Here is a 17,772-nt window from a genome sequence, read left to right on the forward strand (position 1 = left end):
CTGTGGTAGTGAAGAAGTGCCCTTGCTCTCCTGGACTACCCAATTTGGCTCCTTGAGGAGGAGACCATTCCCAGGGGTTGCATAGAAAGGTGCCCCATGAGGAGCAAGGGAGGGCAGTCTGTGCTGGGCCTGTTTGTACTGCCTGCCCCTCTGGAAGGGTGTGTTAGAGCAAGTGGATGTGTGACTGCTTGTCTGAGTGTGGATGTTCACCAGGCTGGGTTTAATCTTCTGGAGTGAGTTACCTGGTGCTTCCATCCTGCAAATGTGTTTCCATGTTGCAAGGCAGCCTGGAGGGCTTGGGGCTCCATAACTGGGGGGAGGAGGCTGAAAAGCCCACTCATCCTTATCAAGTGATGCTCAGTGGCATCCACATGGGCTAAAACGTACATGAGGCCAGCCACCTCTTCCCCCAGCTGTAGCAAGTCCCTCCCATGCACTCCTCTCCCCATGTTCACATGCATCACTGGGGACAGAGATGACTCCCAGACAGGACACAAGCATTCCACAAGACCTCTGTGTTCTCCTATGCAGATGCATCCAGATCCCTTTCCAGGCACAGAAACACAGAAAACCTTTGAGGGCAGGCATCTACTATGTGGTGGCAGAGGAAAGGAGGAGGAAAGTGGGTGACAAAACCAGTATTAATGTGGCTCTCTTGAGCAATGGTATTTCTTACCCTCAGAGTGTGGGGCTGACAGAAGAGAAGCAGTCAGGAGGAAGCAAAAGAAGCAGCCTGGGGGAGATGAGGGGCAAAGGAAGACAGAAGGTGTCCCCTGGCACAAGCAGGTGGTGGTGAAGGGCTGAACAATATTCAGGTGCTCTATCCTCATTACCTCAGCTATTGAGCCAGTGCCAGCATTGGCTTTGCCTGGGAACACACGGCCTGGTGGGAATGGCAACGTTTGCTTACTTTTAGGGATCAAGATAAAAATGGCACAGCAGGCAAAGTGTAACTTCAGGTTCCCAGGCAGTGGCTGTTTTGTGCAGCTTTTGCTCACATTTCAGGTCACTGATTTTCTTCCACATTGATTTCTGGATCAAAAAAATACCAGTTTTAAAACAACTCCCAGCCTGGGAGGACAACACTTTTGTATTCAGAGAAATTCATTATGGTACTAATTTGCACTTTTGACAGAAGCAAAACCCAGGGAATGCCTTTGAATACCAATGGATTATCAAGAGATGGAGACGAGACAGTGTCCTGGAAGCCTGTCTCCCACTGATTTAGTAGTTCTACTCACATTTGCTCTGAGCAAAATCTTTGGTGATTTGCACAGTGATCTCTTGAGGCCATAGATCTTGGGAGAGGAGGACAGATTTGGCATAACACCTTCAGAGAGGGTGTAAGGGGAAACAGAAAAACCAGCCTGACCCTGGCATGCTGTGTCACCAGACGCATCTGATGGAGGCCGAGGAACAGGAGGAAGACTCCAGCTCCCTCTCAAATGACAAATCAGAAACTAGCTCACATCGCTGCCTCCGCTATGTGCCCCTTGGGATAGCCTTTCTTGTGCTGGCTGGAGCTGCTGCAGCAACCTGGTATTTCCTAGGTAAAAATTCACTTTTGTTCGCCCCAGCAGAAGGTGGAGGGGGGTGGGTAGTCAAAGCAATGCCCAGCCCAGAGCACATTAGTGACTCTGGGTGGCCTTTAGACAATCATGCACGGGGGTAACCCCCTCTTTCCTACCTATCACTGAGGTAACCCAGTAGTGTCCTCTCTCGGCAGACTACAGACCATGGCATCTGGAGCCATCCATCCTGCAGTTTTACTGCGGCAGCCTCCAGGTCCTCAACCGCCGGTACTCCCCAGACCTCGGGCACGTGGAGTCCAGAGCCTTCTGGGTGGAGTCAGCTAAGCTCCAGAACATGGTGAGGGCAGTCCCAGGGACAGAGCCAGCCCTGAGGCTGCTCAGTGAGTAGAATGAGGAAGGGCTCAGGCACTCCCATCCAAGGGCGGGCTTGGTGGGCCTGTACAGCAAGAGGGATGAAAGATGGGATCAGCCACTGTAACACTGCCCTGTAGTTGTCAGACAACGTTCTCGTTGCAGCTGATGGAACTGATTCGTGCCACAGAGCTGGGTCGGTACTACAACTCCAGCACGGTGTATGCCTTTGGGTGAGTAGCACCTGCAGCATATTTGCCTGTTCCTGTGTGAAAGCTTCCAGCAAATTGTACTCTGGTTTCACTGAAGTCTGCCCATGACAAACTTCTGCAGTCCCTGCCATGACCTCCAAGTTCAGAACAGTTCCTGGATAATAGAGCTGGGCATATTTTGATGCTTTTCTTCATCCCAGGTCATGATGAAAAGCCAAAACTGAGAAATTTTTTCAGAGAGACAAAAGTTCAAGAGAGTAAAAAAAAAAAAAATAATTGGGAAGAGATTAAAAAAAAAAAAATTTGTCTTGGCATTGTCAGTAGAAACCAAGCAGCTGGAAATGAATTTTTCTGATTCAAGAAAGCTATTTTATGGCCTGACTCTAGGCACCAGAAGGGAGAGGTCAGAATGCAGCACGGAAAAGTTATTCCCACCAAGAATCCTGGACCACCTGGGAACAGGATAACAGTAGAATGGGACAGATGTGAGACTACAGCTTTGCAGGTAGAACAGGATAGCAGAAATTATTTCCAGACTGATGATCATTTACTTCTGATTTTTTTCCTATGGAAAATCACACCCCTAAATTTGTCTTTTACCTAAGGAATATTCCAACTTTGATGTAGTTCCATTTTCAACTGGGGAAAGAAAAGTTTCACTTACACACCTTCCTCTAGCCTTTTCTGAACAAAGATGTGTTTCAACACCTCCTTGCCCTCCCCCAGCCAATTTTCTCTGCCAGCTGGTTGAACAGAACTTTCTCAGGCACAATCTCCTGCAGCTTTAGTCTGTCCAGCATTAATGGGTTGTGGTAAGGTACCTGGTCATAAATCATCCACTTGTCACCACTGGGAGATGAGACAGTGAAGTCTTGAGCTTCTCTTTTCAACCCCTGGTCAGTAGTACCCAAAGGTCATTTCTACGTGAAATGAGACTACTCATTAGACTAGTCTTGATTAATTATTGTAATAATTTGAGCTCATATGGTCATCACTAAAGCCAGATGGCATGGAACTGCTTCTTCCCACAAAGCACTGACTCACACCATGAATATTGCAGCTTTCCTGCCCCACTCAGAGAGGTTCCTCTGGGTCACAGCAGCAGAGTTGGAAAATTTACACAGATATGTCTGATTTATGGAAAAATAGTGGGGAGGGTAATTCTCCAGGGTTTGTTTCTCCAGTAATTCTGGAGATGACGAGCAAGAATATTTTACATGCAATTTCTCTGTTAGGGAGGGAGCTCTGACCTTCTTCTTCTGGTTCGCCCTCCAAATCCCTGAGAGTCAGCAGAAGGAGGCAACTGCTGAGAGGGTAAACACAGTGCTCCACCAAGAGCTCTCCACCAGCTTCAACAGCTCAGGCAGCCTGTCCTACCAGACGGAGTACAGGGTCAACCCAGACTCCCTGGTTCTCCTGGGTAAGTACCAGCTGCTGAGCTGTGGCCTGAGCAGTCAGAAATACTCCACGATGTAGAAGGTTAGGAGAAAAGGCCAGGAGTCTATTGAAGGAGACAGAGGAAACCTGCAGAGGATGAGAGAAATAGGAAGGATCAGGATATACAATTTTATGCATTTTTTCCTGGTAGAGAAGAACTGAAGTTTGATTAAAAAAAAAAAAAAATCCTTCCTTTGATAAATTAAAATTATTGGAGATACACCCGACCATGATCAGATAGGTGATTCTATTTTCACCCATCAGCTTTGGCTTCTGTAGAGCAAGGTCTTAGACAAGTCATGACTTTGATCAGCCCAGCTTGAAAATACCAAGCACTTAGGTTTGCTACTTTCCTTTGGGAGATTATCCCAGACTGTTTGATAGAGAGAACAAAAGCAACATATCTGAGTCACCACTAAGTCTTCCTCTGAGACAAAGCATCATTGTCACTTCAGTTCCTGACATATGATTTTAAGGATTATTTATTGTTGCTCACAGTGAAGGTCACAGCCTGTTTAAAAAGCCACCCATGCAAAACTGCTCCAGAGGAGTTGTTAGGTAAGGGACTAGGGATGTCTATGTAGTCAATGCATACAAGTCCAATGGAATGTATATTTGATCGTTGTAATGGGGCTTAAACTTGTCAGCCTGGTCTGATGCCTCTTACAGAGTACCAAATCTCACAGGTTTTAAAATACAATGTGTTTCTTCTCCTTCTCTTGGGACTCCTATTTCCAGGTTTCTTCTTCCCATGAGATGTTAAATCTCCAAGTTGCTTGTTGTTTTGTTTTTTTTTTTCTTTTCCCCAAGCATGCAATCTTACATTATTCTAAGATGAAGCTTCTTTTACTATATCCTACCTATACTTTAACTTTTACCCCCACATCCCAATTGTTTTGTGGGTCATTTTTCAGGGCCTGTAAAGAAAATTCGATTTCCTCTAAATGATTTTCACTCCCTCATCCAGACCATCATTTTAAGGTCTTAGTCAGAAGATGCATTAGCATCTCATCAAGACATCTCCTCCCACAGTTACCATTAGCTCCTTACTTCTACTTATGATTTGTTTTCAGCACACCAGATCCTATGCTCAGCCAATTTAAATGAACTTTCTTTACAAAGATATCACAAGGAAATATGCTAAATCCTTCCAAGTCAGCTCATCTAGCATTTTCCTTTTATTTGCTCACTTCATAATGCAACTCATAAACAAACAAAAATGATAGTGCCATAATTTTAGCTGTTCCCAGTTCCCTCTTATTTGCTTTGCCTCTGTTTCACTGTTTTATTCATTTCAGCAGACCACACTTTCTATTTTGGACTTAACACACCAGTTGTAGTTTATCCAGCTCCTCCTGCTTTCCCTAGTCCTTTCCCTCTCCAATCAGAAGTACAGTCTGATAACTGAGACAAAAGCCAGAAATTTCTTACACTGTTGGCCAGGGTGACCTCCAGCCAGTGACTTCACCTGGTTTGCCCTGTACAGAGTGAAGAAAGCCAGCTAATAGCAGTCATTAGAACTTCACTGCTCTCTGGCAGACTCTTGCCAGCCTGCTCAGCTCTAAACTCTGCCTTGAGACAGAGCTGCAACCCATTGACTACTACAGGAACCTCTCCAACATCTCCAGTGCTTTGTTTTTACTGACAGCCACACTCATTGCCTTCCCCCTTCCCCAAAAATCGTTCAGGATTTGCTGTTCTCTACAGGAACTCAGTTTTATTACCTTCAGATAAAGGAGTACTTAGTACCAGCTCTGCACAGACTATTCCCTACTGCACATGAGCTTGCCTAGGAGCCTGCCTTATGCCTGCAGGATCCTATTTTCCACAACAACTGTTTTTGCTATGACAAAACCACTCATCTCTCCCCATGGATTTGCTTGGAAGCTACAAATGACCAAAGCTCTGACCTAGGCAAACCCCCAACAGCAATCCTCACACCCAGCTGACCTCACAGTGCCTTTTATTTTGGCAATTTTTCCCAGTAGCACCTGATCTCTGACTGATTCCAGTTCAGCTGGAAGGCTGGAGAAAAGCCCAGCTCTCTTAAAGTGTTATTCACCCTGTGGCTGTTTTGCAGAGATTTGTAGCCCCTGATGGTCACTTTCCCTGCAACTCCCTTCTCCAAAGGTGGACTCTACAAGGATGTTGAGTAGCTCGTTGCACAGTGGTCATCAAAAAAGAACGCCTTCTCCACCCTCAGTGACTCCCATATTTTTGATCGGGCATTCTTTAAAGTGGGACAGCAGAGGGTGAAGGCTCTGGGAAGTGGGGTTGTGCCCTGTCATGTGGCTGGCAGAGGAGGGGAATGACTGCCTGAAGCAATGCCCAGGCCTCCTGGGAAGGGGAAGAGGTGCTGGAACAGCACACTAAAATAGGCAAGGAAAAAGGCAGAGAAGTCCCTGCTGGGCTGGAAAGCAAGAATTAGGGCTGTTGGATTTGAGTCGGGGGCAGAAGAATTTGCCAGAGAGATGGGCAGGGGAAGGCATGACTGAAATAGGTCCCTGAGAGCAGGCAGAGAGGCACCTGGAGCATGCCACATGGTGAAGATGTAAGTGAGCTAGTTGCAGAAAGAAGGGAGTCCTCACCTGCCATGCTAGGTGGTCAGATTATCTTTTTTTTACCCAGTTTATATTTTTGTTTATCTTCCTTTATATATTTTCTTTCTAACAGAATCCAGTGTGAAAGACATAATAGTGCTGCAATCCACTCTGGGTAGGCTACTTTCTCCTTTCCTTTTGAGTTCATGACTTTATGGGAGGGATTTTCACCGGGAACAGAAAGCTTGTTGGCTTCCTGGAGTTGTAAATCCTGGCAAGGGGAGAGTAGGAACAAGGGAGCACCAGTGCTGCTGCTTGGCCAGATCCAAACTACATGACTGCTATGTACTGGATGGCTGTGGCAGAGATGCCAGCTGCCAGGGGCAGTGCAGCCACCTCAGACTTGTCCTGGTCCTAATGAGAGCTGTGAAACAACTGGGTATGCTGGTACCACAGTGCTGATTCCAGGCCCCATGCAATGCTGCTGACTGGGGTGGGGGTTTCCTGCGTGGATCTGCACTGGATGTGCCTCCTTTAGGAGTCTGTTGTCTTGGCAATGTTTGAAGATGCTTTTAGTAATTTCAGGCAGTGTTGTAAGTTCTCTGTCTGGCAGCTTGCATTAGATATGCTATTAGAAGCTCACCTTTAAGCTGATATTTACTCAAAAATCCTGGTGCGAAAGTCTTCTGAAACCTGGAATTCAGATGAGGGAGATCTAAAGCCAGAAAGAATATGGGGCTGAGGAGAAAGAGGTGAAAAAGTAAATAAAGCCAGTGGAAGATAACTGTGCTGTGCTGATATTTAAAGCCTGAGGTAGAGTTAGGTTAACAAAGGAAGAGGGGACAGTTCTTAGAGAAACTGGGGCAGTGGTACAAAAGGATCAGTGCCACCACAACATGCGTAAAAGTAAACTGAGATCACTGGGATGAGTCAGCCTTACCCTAAAAAAGGGCTTACACTGATATACCAAGTGACAATCCCGTATGTTAATTTCTCTTACAACCACCTCTATTTCAGGTTGCTACAGGTACAGCTATGTCCAGGAGGATGATGTGCTAAGGCTGGAGGGCCCTGACTACCTGGCCTCCAGTTGTCTTTGGCACCTCCATGGCCTCAAGGGCTACATGATCAAGCTACGCCTGGAGTGGACTCTGCCTGACTGCAGGGACCGCCTGGCAATGTACGATGCAGCTGGGCCCCTGGAGAAACACCTCATCACCTCGTAGGTAGCTCTTGAGCAGGGAGAACACGGTGGGGAAGGCAGGCAGGATAGCACGACACACCACAGCAGGGGAAGGTGTCAGACAACATCGGAGGAGGTTCTCCTTGATGTACAACCTCTCTGTTGCTGGTCAGCTGTGGTCACTGATGTGGGATATGTCTTAAAACCATGCTGCAAGAGCTGTTGCTGTTGGCCCTTTGTTTGGTTCAGATAGTGCCTTACAGCTGCTGTGTGTGGATCACACAGATATCCATTGCCTCCCTTTCTCATTCTTCTCTTTCATTTGTTTATTGCTTCACTCCCATCCTTTAATCTCTTTCCCCTGAGGATCTATGGCTGCAGCCGGCAGGAGCCCATCGTGGAAGTCCTTTCATCTGGCCCTGTCATGTCCATTGTGTGGAAGAAAGCCATGTACAGCTACTATGACCCCTTCATCCTCTCAGCACAGGCGGTGCCCCTCAAAGGTGAGGAAGGCTGGAGGACAGTGGCTATAGTTGCAGGGAGAAGATTTCTTTTCTACTACAGTATCACAGTTCCTAGAGGTCCTGCATCCCTGTTAGGGACAGAATTCATTCTGGTTTGCAGGGGCAGTCAGTAAAAGGCAGATTACATGGCCTCCCCTGGCTGAGGCTGAACTGACAGAAAGCAGGGCTTTGAATATCTATATTTACAGCTTGTGAAGTGAACATTACTCTGCGGGAGAGCCTGGAGCTGCAGGGGAAGATCAGCACCCCACACTACCCCAGCTACTACTCGCCCAACACACAGTGCACCTGGCACATGACGGTAAGAGCCAGCTCCCACAAGAGCATCCACCCTGTCCCCAAAACCCAGGCAGCACTCTGCACATTGTGGGGGTACAGCCAGGGCACTTAGTCAGATCATCATGAGGAGCAAGAAGAGGGTTACAGCCTGTCCAGCCTCCACATAAGGCGTGTTTCTGAAGGGGAAGAAGTGTAATATTGTATACCAGCATAGAGATGCCATAGCTGAGGTGGAATCTGAAATCTGATCTCCAGGGGGTTCTTCAAAACAGAGCCAGATTGGTAGGAATTTATAAGAATTGACAAGCTTTGACACCAGCAGCAGAGCCACCCTGGGCTATGGCATGGCTCCAGTTTAGAGGATGCTTCATTCTGACCTGCAGTGTGGTCAGACACATCTGGCCTTCACATTTCCTCTGCTTGTTTCTGACTTGGGGAGTCAGTGCTGCAACACTCCTAGGAGCCATCTGCCCTCTGCCCTCTGCTCTGCACCCCCTTGTCTGCAGGTCCCGTCCCTCGACTATGGGGTCACCCTCTGGTTTGATGCCTACGAACTCAGCAGGCAGAAGCACGACCTGCCCTGTACCCAAGGCCAGTGGATCATTCAGAACAGAAGGTGTGTGGTGGGGTGCTGGTTGTGTCTCTCACTTCCCACCTGGGATAAAACTGGGATTAAACCTCTGCAGGTTTCCCACTCACTTCAGCCACCATATGTGAGGAAGAAGAGCCATACACTGAGCTCTTCAGTGACCACTCTTTGTGCTGCTGCCTCCTGCTTTTCTGCTCATCTTGTTCACTCTTTACCCAGTGAACATATTTCTCACAGATTTGCTTCAAGCTACCAACCTGCTTTCTCTGTCTTGCTGTTTGCATCAGGCTTCTTAGTTTTCTCCTGTGTGTGTAACCTTGGTGTCCTCCCACGTCTCCTGTGTTTGCAAATCTGCCTGTCACCACCTCTGCAATATTATCTGTGTGTGCCATTGCCTTGCAGCCACCTCCGTACAGATCTTCCCCTTAGCTCCATATCCTCCTGCTTTGACTGCAGCCATTTCCCCTGCAGGACTTCCCACAAATAGCATCCATATGTAGCTGGGGCTACTGCTCACCACTGCCCAGGTGAAAAGGATGGAGACCTGTTGTGCTCCCATCTTCTCAAAGCAGGCTCTGAGACACATGGACCTATAGCTTTTTTTTTTCCTCCCACTTACTACAAAATTGCCTCCAAAACCTCCCCTGACCCACCTCATTAGGGCCTTCTCCATGGTTCCTGTAGGGGTAACTTGTCTTCCTAGGAAGGATCTGATCCAAAAGTTATGTTACCCTGTCATGTCCATTGTGTGGAAGAAAGCCACAGATGAGGGAGATCTGTGGCTTAGGATTTCCACTTTTTCTCTCCCTGCCTTCCTCTCTTAAACTGTCAGTGCCACAGTTTCTACAACATGGCTTCTTCAGGAAGATGATGAAGGACAATCTCCTTACACTACAAGAACTGAACTGCTTTGCATGGCCTGATCTCAGTGCTTTCCAGAAAGCAGGAAATGTCCAAAGATAGGAGGGTCCCTCTGGACTCTGTATCTCATGCATACAGGCATTTTGTATTCCTGGTTTGCCCACAGCACCCCGTCTGTGTGATCCCCTTCCCACCCCAGCCCCACGGAGCCCCCTTGCCCTGCTTTTTCTCCTGCCTCCCTGTCCAATCCACCTGGCCTGTGTTTGCCCCCCAGGTTGTGTGGCCTGCGGACCCTGCAAGCCTACGCTGAGCGGATCCCAGTCACATCCTCTGCTGACATCACCATCACCTTCACCTCGCAGATCTCCTTAACTGGCCCTGGCGTGCAGGCAGCTTACAGCCTGTACAAGCAATCTGACCGTAAGCTCAGGTTCTTCCCTGCTCCTTTGTGGGGGGACCAGCAGCCCCTCTGCACTTGGCTTGTGCCTGAAGAAACACAAGGCACAGCCTGGGAGCCCTAGGTGCCATCCACCCTTCAGGAAGATGCTCACAAATCAGTGATGCACCAGTGATCCCCCCAGAAGAAGAGGCAATTATGTGCAAAGCTGTTTCTGCCCATGTGGCCCTGCCTCTTGTGGCCAGAGCATCCATGCAACAAAACCCAAGGTCACAAAATTGCCTAAAATCTTACCCTCATGTCAACATTGCAGACTGGCCTTGGGAATTCAATGAGAAAGCACTTCTGCTTGAAGCAGCATTTGTTTTGATTACAAGATCTCTTAGAGAGAGCTGTTTCCTGCTCACCTTGGAATCCGTGCAAACAAGAGATAAATAAAACCACACACAAATACACACATATGCAAATGCCACCCACAGTCTGTCTTTCCAAGGTTTCATCATCTCCCTCCTAAAGGGTGCCAGTAATGCACACCAGTCTCTGAATGCGTGCACCTGTCAACGTGTCTAACAACAACCCCTTCAAGGTCCCACATAAATTTTGATAGCAACACCAAAGAGCCTGTTTCAGCTTTCCCATGGCATTCAGGAGACACGAAACAGCCGTGATCCTGACGTATGGCGTGCCAGACAGGTGGTTGTCCTGGATATTGCCCATTGGCACCATGCAAAACAGTGAAAGCCCTCTTTCCCCTGGTGCATATCCTGGCTCCGTATGTCCCTGTTAAGAGCAGATGACATGGCAGATTTTGGGGAGTGCAGTACACTGCAGCAGCACTCGTGTGGTGTGGGGGGTGTGCAGTTCCACCATTTCAAGCCATGGTGCTCTGCTGCCAGGAGGTTTCCAGTCACTGGGGAATAATTACTCTCTTTCGGTTTCACAGCCTGTCCTGGGGAGTTTCTGTGTTTGGTGAACGGTTTGTGTGTTCCAGCCTGTGACGGGATCAAAGATTGCCCCAATGGGCTGGATGAGAGAAACTGTGGTGAGTGATTTCTTCTCCCTGCTGGTCCCTGGTGTCAGCAAGACACAGCCCCTTGCTCCTCAAAAGGCAGTGAGAGATGGTGAGGACGTGGGTGACCAAGGCACAGCCTTGTACCTCAACTTCAGGAACTTAAACCTCGGTGCCCTTGGAAGTCTCATCCCACTGCTCTATGGCTTTAGCTTGCTCTGAAAGGAGCAGTAATGCTTCTGGCTGCTGTCACAGTACAGCCTTCCCGGGAGAGTCCCCTAGTAGCAGGAGCACCAAGAGTTCCAGGCAGCCTGAAAGAAGCCCCCTACCTAAGCTGTCCCCCACCTTGTCCTGCTTTCTTCCCACCCAGGATCTGAAACCAACCTCAGCCCTGCCCTACAGCCCCCTCTGCTGTCACACCCCTCAGCATCCCCCTCCCTGCTCTCACTTCCCCAACTCCATCTGCCGCCCTTCTTTCTCCTCTTTTCCCCCAGGCCATTTGTGACACTTCATCTGTACAGATCCTCACTCATATATTTTGCCCCAGTTTGGGAGCATCAAAGTCCTTGATCAGCCTCAATCAGTTCTTCATGCCAAAAGCAATAAGTGCTGATTCAGGCTCCACTCTTAGCATCTCAGAACTCCTGCAGAGCCCCATTCTCATAGGTACAGAAATTCAGGCTTAGACATGGCATTAGACACCTAATTCATCTATTCTCTCACCTCTAGTGTGATGGGGGCTCATCATATTGCTGCCACCACTAATTTTTCATTAGTTGTTTTATACAGATGTTTTTTTCACAGATAAAGAGCCCTGAACCACTGGAGAGAGTGGCCATTTTGAAAGATTCAGAGGAGGTGTAGGAAAAGTCTAAAGTGAAAGGAAGGAGAAATCTTTCTAAGGAAGCCTTAATTCAGTGCTAGAAATGTGAGAGCTCACATAAGATTGCTGAAGTTGGGTTTTGTATTGTCTGCAGTGTTGCTGAGAATGTGCTCTGTCCCATCATCCAGCTGTCTGACATCAGGGTTTGCAAGCTTCCCTCCTGTAGACATGGATACATTTGCATCCTTATGAACATCTAATATTTTCTTGAATCCCAGTTTCTTCTTGGCCCCAGGGATATCACGTCATTCAGTTCCACAGATTGGCACAGACCAAGCCTGACAGAAACCCTTTACTTCCTCAGTGTTTTCCAACATTATATTTGAAAAAGAAAGTAGAAACATTATTTCTTTCCTTTCTTATACTCTTGCCTCTAGTGCATGTCTGATTATTCACTTTATGTTGGTATGGAACAATCCCTGTCTTTAAAATCAAAGTTCAAGTTGCCTCAGACCTTCATGTGCCTTTAGTCATCTAGAAGCTTCATGCCATTAATGAAAAAATGTAGTCATTGCAGTAAGAAAATGGTACCCACAAACAGAACAAGTTCCTGCTGTGGAAATCTGAGAAGTCAAACCTCGGTGGGCAGGCAACTTAGACCCATCTCCATCTCCAGTGTCCACCAGAACTCATGGACATTGTGGAATCCTTTGTTGTTCAGGACTCAGCTGCAAGGGGAAGTGGTGGTCTGTATGCAACAGTGACCCATGAGCTGGGGTTGGCAGCAAGGCAGGAGGAACAGTGACCTCACCAGACAGGATGCAGTCCTACAAAACCCTAACAAGGCAAGCAGACCAGGACTGGTGGTGGTAACTGAAGAGTCCATGGACCTCACGACGAGTGCATAGTGCTGAGTTGGGTCTGAGGCCAAGACAAGAAAAGTTAAGTCAGCAACAGCGAAGTGTAAGACAGAGTGCAGGCATACCTACAATGCAGATCAGGAAAAGATACACAGCTGCACTATACCAGGTCTAGTCTTAAGCACAGCTTATGAGGTGGGGGAAGAGGCTGCAGAGACTCCAGGACTTATGATCCTGACCTCACACCTTGTCTGCCTGATTCCCATGTGCTTCCCTCCTGTGCAGTGTGCCCTGCAAAGTTCCAGTGCCATGAGGACAGCACTTGCATCGAGTTCAGCAAGGTCTGCAACCAGCAGCTGGACTGTGTCAACGGGAGTGATGAGGAGCACTGCAGTGGAGGTAGGGAGGGGACAGTGCTGGGATGACAAATGCCCACCCCTGTGTTCAAAACAAGCCTGTCTGTAGAGCACTTCCCGCGTGTGACATAAGGGCACCATCTGGGACTTAGTTTGCCCAGCCTCCTCACAATGTTTGTGAGCTGTTTGTTTGTTCAGGAAATTCCCTGTCATCATTTATGGAGTTCCCCCAAGGTTTCTACTGCCCTTTCTCCTCATTTAAAGGACTTCAGGCAGCATCTACAACCAGCTGACCTCTCTCAGTCTTGGCTTCCCTTCCTTTTTTCAGGGGTTCCCTGTGGTCCTTTCACCTACCGCTGTGAAGATGGGACCTGTGTGAAGAAACCCAACCCCCTGTGTGACACCACTGCAGACTGCAAGGACCTGTCTGATGAGAATCACTGTGGTGAGGAAATGATCAGCCACACTTCAGCCAGGCGGGTTCAGGATGACACGTAGCTGCAAGTTGCCCCATTTTCTCCCACCACCCAGAAGAGGCACCCACACACCCTTGTTCCACCACCTTCTCCCCACCTCAGTCCCACAGTACCAGTGCCCCTGCTCCACCCTGCAGTGGCAGGGACAGCAGCAATGAGCCAACTCTGTGCTGAGTTGAGCAAGCTCTTGCTCTTTGGACAGCTACTCCCTGCCTCCTTCAGGCAGAGGCATCAGGGCAGACAGACATGTCTCACAGGCCAGGGTCAACACACAGTCTGCCTGTTTGACCACTGTGCTGGCTTATATGCCATTGTACAAGGCTCCAGCCAGGAAAATCACCCATGTCTGCATGGCCACTGGCAGGGAGAGAGTTAATGTTTTGATTTCCCTACTTGTTTTTTTTCTGGAGCCTCAGTAGGCAGTGAAGGGGAATGACCAGGAGGGTTTCCTGACAGCACAGCAGTTAGCACAGTCAGCATGCTGCCCCAAAGGCATCCCCAGGCTGCAGCTGGAGGTGGGGAATGCTGGGAGGGAGTGCTCACTGGACCTGTCCTGGGCGGTACATAAACCATGTGCTGGCCGGGTAAGACAAGCAATTAGAGGTCAGACTCTTCAGTCAACTAAATAGGAAAGGAAGGGCAGGAACAGTATTTTATGTTCCCTTCCTTCCCTGAAGTACCTGCTATGTCTCCTCCTCAGACTGTGGGATGCAAGCCCCTCTCAACAGGATTGTGGGTGGCACGAATTCTGTGGAAGGGGAATGGCCATGGCAGGCCAGCCTGCAAGTTCGGGGCCGCCACATTTGTGGGGGAACACTCATTGCTGACCGCTGGGTGGTCTCAGCCGCGCACTGCTTCCAGGATGAGAGGTAAATGGAGAAGGGAGGTGCTGGATAGAAAGATTTGCATTGCTTTCCATGTCATGCATGATGGGAGGCTCTTCTGACTGATGAAAATGTCATGGGGCAGCTGCACTCCTCCTCTGGCACGTCAGCCATGGCTTGGAACTGAAGAAAGGGATATGGATATATGCAGTATTATCTGGTGGTGTGCAGGGGAAAAGAGGCAATGCTGGGATTCACAGAGCAGCTTCTAGGGGGAAATAATGGTAGAAGATGCTGCACAGTTCCACCTTTGTTTTGGCTCTGTGTTGTCCCCACACTGTCACAACGATGGAGATGTCAGCATATGCTAGGATGGGGATAGCATTACCTGCAAAGTGTACCCTTTGAGTCCCATGGTCCTCTGCTGCATCCTACAGGCTGGCCTCCCCTTCCATCTGGACCGTTTACTTGGGTAAATACTTGCAAAATGCCACCGGCCATACAGAGGTGTCCTTCAAGGTTATCCATCTCTTTCTCCACCCTTATTACGAGGAGGACAGCCACGACTATGATGTGGCCCTGCTCCAGCTGGATCATCCTGTGATCATCTCGCCCTTAATCCAGCCCATCTGCTTGCCTGCTCCGTCTCACATCTTTGAGCCTGGCCTTCTTTGCTGGATCACTGGCTGGGGGGCCCTCAAGGAAGGCGGTAGGTTCAAGGTCTCTTGGTGGCCTACTGCAGCAGTGCTGAGGCAGAAACATAGGTTCAGATGTGTCATAGGCAGAAGAGGCTTCTGTTCATCCCAAAACATTGTGCCTCCTTCACTCCTTCTGATTTTGGGTAATAGGTTGACCAAAGTTACCTGTTGAGTGCCCTGAAGCCTCATGTGGAGACGCAGGCATGGCAGTCTGGTAATCTGTACGGGGACTGTGTGTGTTTCTTCATTCAAAGACTAGAATAGCCCTTCAGGTCAGCTTAGTGCCTTTACCCACTTACAGACTTGTTCCAGCTGCTTCCAAATTGGAAACACTCAGGAGACTATACAGAACTGGACACTCCTGGTTTGTACTCCTAGACAGAAGAGCTTAACATCCATTTCAGTGAGAAACAAACCCAAGACTCTGACAACCCAGAGGTTAACCCAAAGCAGAATACTCCTTGTCCCAAAAGCTGAAGTGCCCACAAAATATCCCTGTAGGGAAAGGAGTGAAGGAGAATTTTATGCCTTCCACACAGAAAAAGTGCTCTGCTGAAAGTCAGAGACTGTGATGCCAGTGGAGAGCAGAACAGAAATTCCAGTGGCAGGTTTCAGCATGCAGTGAGGTAGGCATGGGCTAGGGAAAGTTCCACCCTAGCTCACCTGTGCTAATTTTGGTGCTTTACTTTTCAGGGCATATCAGCAATGTTCTGCAGAAGGTGGATGTGCAGCTCATCCAGCAGAACATCTGCAGCGAGGCTTATCACTACATGATTACTCCCAGGATGCTGTGTGCTGGGTACTACCAGGGCAAGAAGGATGCCTGCCAGGTGACAGAGGAGTTGTGGGATCAGGGTTGACTACCAGAGGTGGGATGTGTCCCAAGTCTCACAAATGCAATCCATAGCCTGAAATGAGGGAGGAAAGACCATATAAGGTCACTTTCCCAACACTTCCTCTGACCTAAGTGGCCAAGAACAGCTCTCATGACCGCTTCTTCCCAGCATCCTTCCCTTAGACAGGAACCAAATACAGTTAAATTACCCTTTTCTCATTTCAGCCCATTCTCACTCTACCTCCCACTTTCAAGTCAGGTGACTACATCAGTCTCTTACACCCTCAGCCTCTTTAGCACCTATCATACACAGAAACCTGTGTGTTCCTTCATTACTATTAATCTCAAGGAATTCCTCATGGAATCCAGTTAAATTACAACAATTATCCTTGTCTGCCACGTATTTGGAAATGCTATATGGACCTGGAGGAATCAGTAGCACTATCAGCTTTTTGGGGATCTGGCTGAGGGGGAGGAATTTGCATGATGAAGGAATAACTATGTTTGCACTGGAAACTGTTTTTGACATCTGCCTAAAGAACAAGGAATGTCCCAGGCATGAGGTGAGGGGATACAGGGACCTGTATACAGAGGGGCTCAAAGACAACACGATCAGGCAGCAGCAGAAGCTGGTGGATCACCACCACTTCATTTTACTTTTCTTTTTTCTAGGGTGATTCTGGAGGTCCACTGGCCTGCAAAGAGCCCAGTGGCAGATGGTTTCTGGCTGGTTTGGTCAGCTGGGGAATGGGATGTGCACGTGCAAATCACTATGGAGTATACACCAGGATCACTCAAGTGCTGGGCTGGATGAACCAAACCATGAGCTGAGAAAAGTGCATCTCTGTCTTCTCCCCATCACACCTACACTCACATGGCACTCATTCCTGATCTTGCTCACTTGCCTCCCAAAGAAAGAGAGTGTGGGATGTTGTCAGACCCAGGATGCTCTTCTGAACTGGGTAAAAAAAGGCTCCTGCAGGGATTGTAGAGAGAAGCAGGCAGACCGTCTTCCCCATTAGTGCTTCCCAGGGAGCATCCCAAGTGGCTTTTAGGCCATCCATCCAAAAGTGGGGAGAAGGGAGCCAGATGGGGGAGTTGGGGGCAATGACATGACACACAGCAATAGGCCCAAGCTGATGGTTTCTGAGAAGAAGAATAAGAGGAGCTGAACTTTCCATGAACCATGTGATTCAGCCACAGTCTTATGCTGGAACATTTGCTGAAAGAAAATGTGACTGATGTAGTTAGAGATTCCAGTAACTGTGAAATCAATCTGCCTCCCTCTTCCTTCCTGCTGCTTATCCTTCATCCCCCTTCCCCTCCCATCACTCCTCCTCTTCCATCTCCCTAATTGCTTCTTTTCTTAGCTGGCGTGTGCTGTTCAGTGTGCTGTTCAGCTCAGCCAGCCAACTCTTCACGTCTCACTGACTCCCAGGCATGAGCCCAGCATTGCACCCCCAAGCACGTGTCCTGCCTCCCTGCTGGAGCAGCACCCAGCCTCCACTGCTGCACTTCCCCCAGAAAAAATGCTGGAGCAGACTCCCATCCCCTTCCCTCAGCCCTTCTAAATACCTTTAACATCAGGGCATCTCAACCTCTTCCATCTCCTATCTCAGGTAATGCAGGAGATGAAGAAGGCTTCAGGGCAGAGGGTTTAAACTGCAACTGCTGAGGGTTTGGTTTTTTAACTAAAGATATATGTGTGTGTATGTGTGTGTGTGTACATAATTGGCCACTCTCTGGAATTATAAATAAAATTAATTTGAGGATTTTTCTGGCTCTAGTTTGCCTCACTCTGCTAAAAATTATCTTGAGTTTGTATGTTTTTGACCAAACTCCAGTCCTGGCACTGGCAACTGGCAAAAGTTTCCACACCCTTGCCCACCCTCCCACATCAGATGTCCCTGGGATCAATAAGTTTACTAGACAGGTGGTCCTCACTTATGATTTAGGGCTGCAGATACCAATAAGCAAACCTGCTCT

At 48.5% G+C, this 17,772-nt stretch overlaps 1 protein-coding gene across 1 annotated transcript; it reads left to right on the forward strand.

Annotated features, from left to right (window-relative positions):
• Nucleotides 1–1,270: 1,270 nt before the first annotated feature.
• Nucleotides 1,271–17,629, forward strand: TMPRSS6 (transmembrane serine protease 6). The gene is made up of 17 exons (XM_064421578.1): nucleotides 1,271–1,550; nucleotides 1,727–1,869; nucleotides 2,049–2,116; nucleotides 3,331–3,515; nucleotides 6,206–6,247; nucleotides 7,090–7,294; nucleotides 7,622–7,758; nucleotides 7,968–8,080; nucleotides 8,565–8,674; nucleotides 9,783–9,928; nucleotides 10,849–10,947; nucleotides 12,883–12,996; nucleotides 13,282–13,398; nucleotides 14,130–14,298; nucleotides 14,691–14,962; nucleotides 15,645–15,781; nucleotides 16,459–17,629. The coding sequence occupies exons 1-17, from the start codon at nucleotides 1,379–1,381 to the stop codon at nucleotides 16,615–16,617; spliced, it is 2,388 nt and encodes a 795-aa protein (XP_064277648.1). The 5' UTR covers nucleotides 1,271–1,378; the 3' UTR covers nucleotides 16,618–17,629.
• The last annotated feature ends 143 nt before the right edge of the window (nucleotides 17,630–17,772 follow it).

Source organism: Passer domesticus, chromosome 5, assembly GCF_036417665.1.
Source record: "Passer domesticus isolate bPasDom1 chromosome 5, bPasDom1.hap1, whole genome shotgun sequence".
NCBI lineage: Eukaryota > Metazoa > Chordata > Aves > Passeriformes > Passeridae > Passer > Passer domesticus.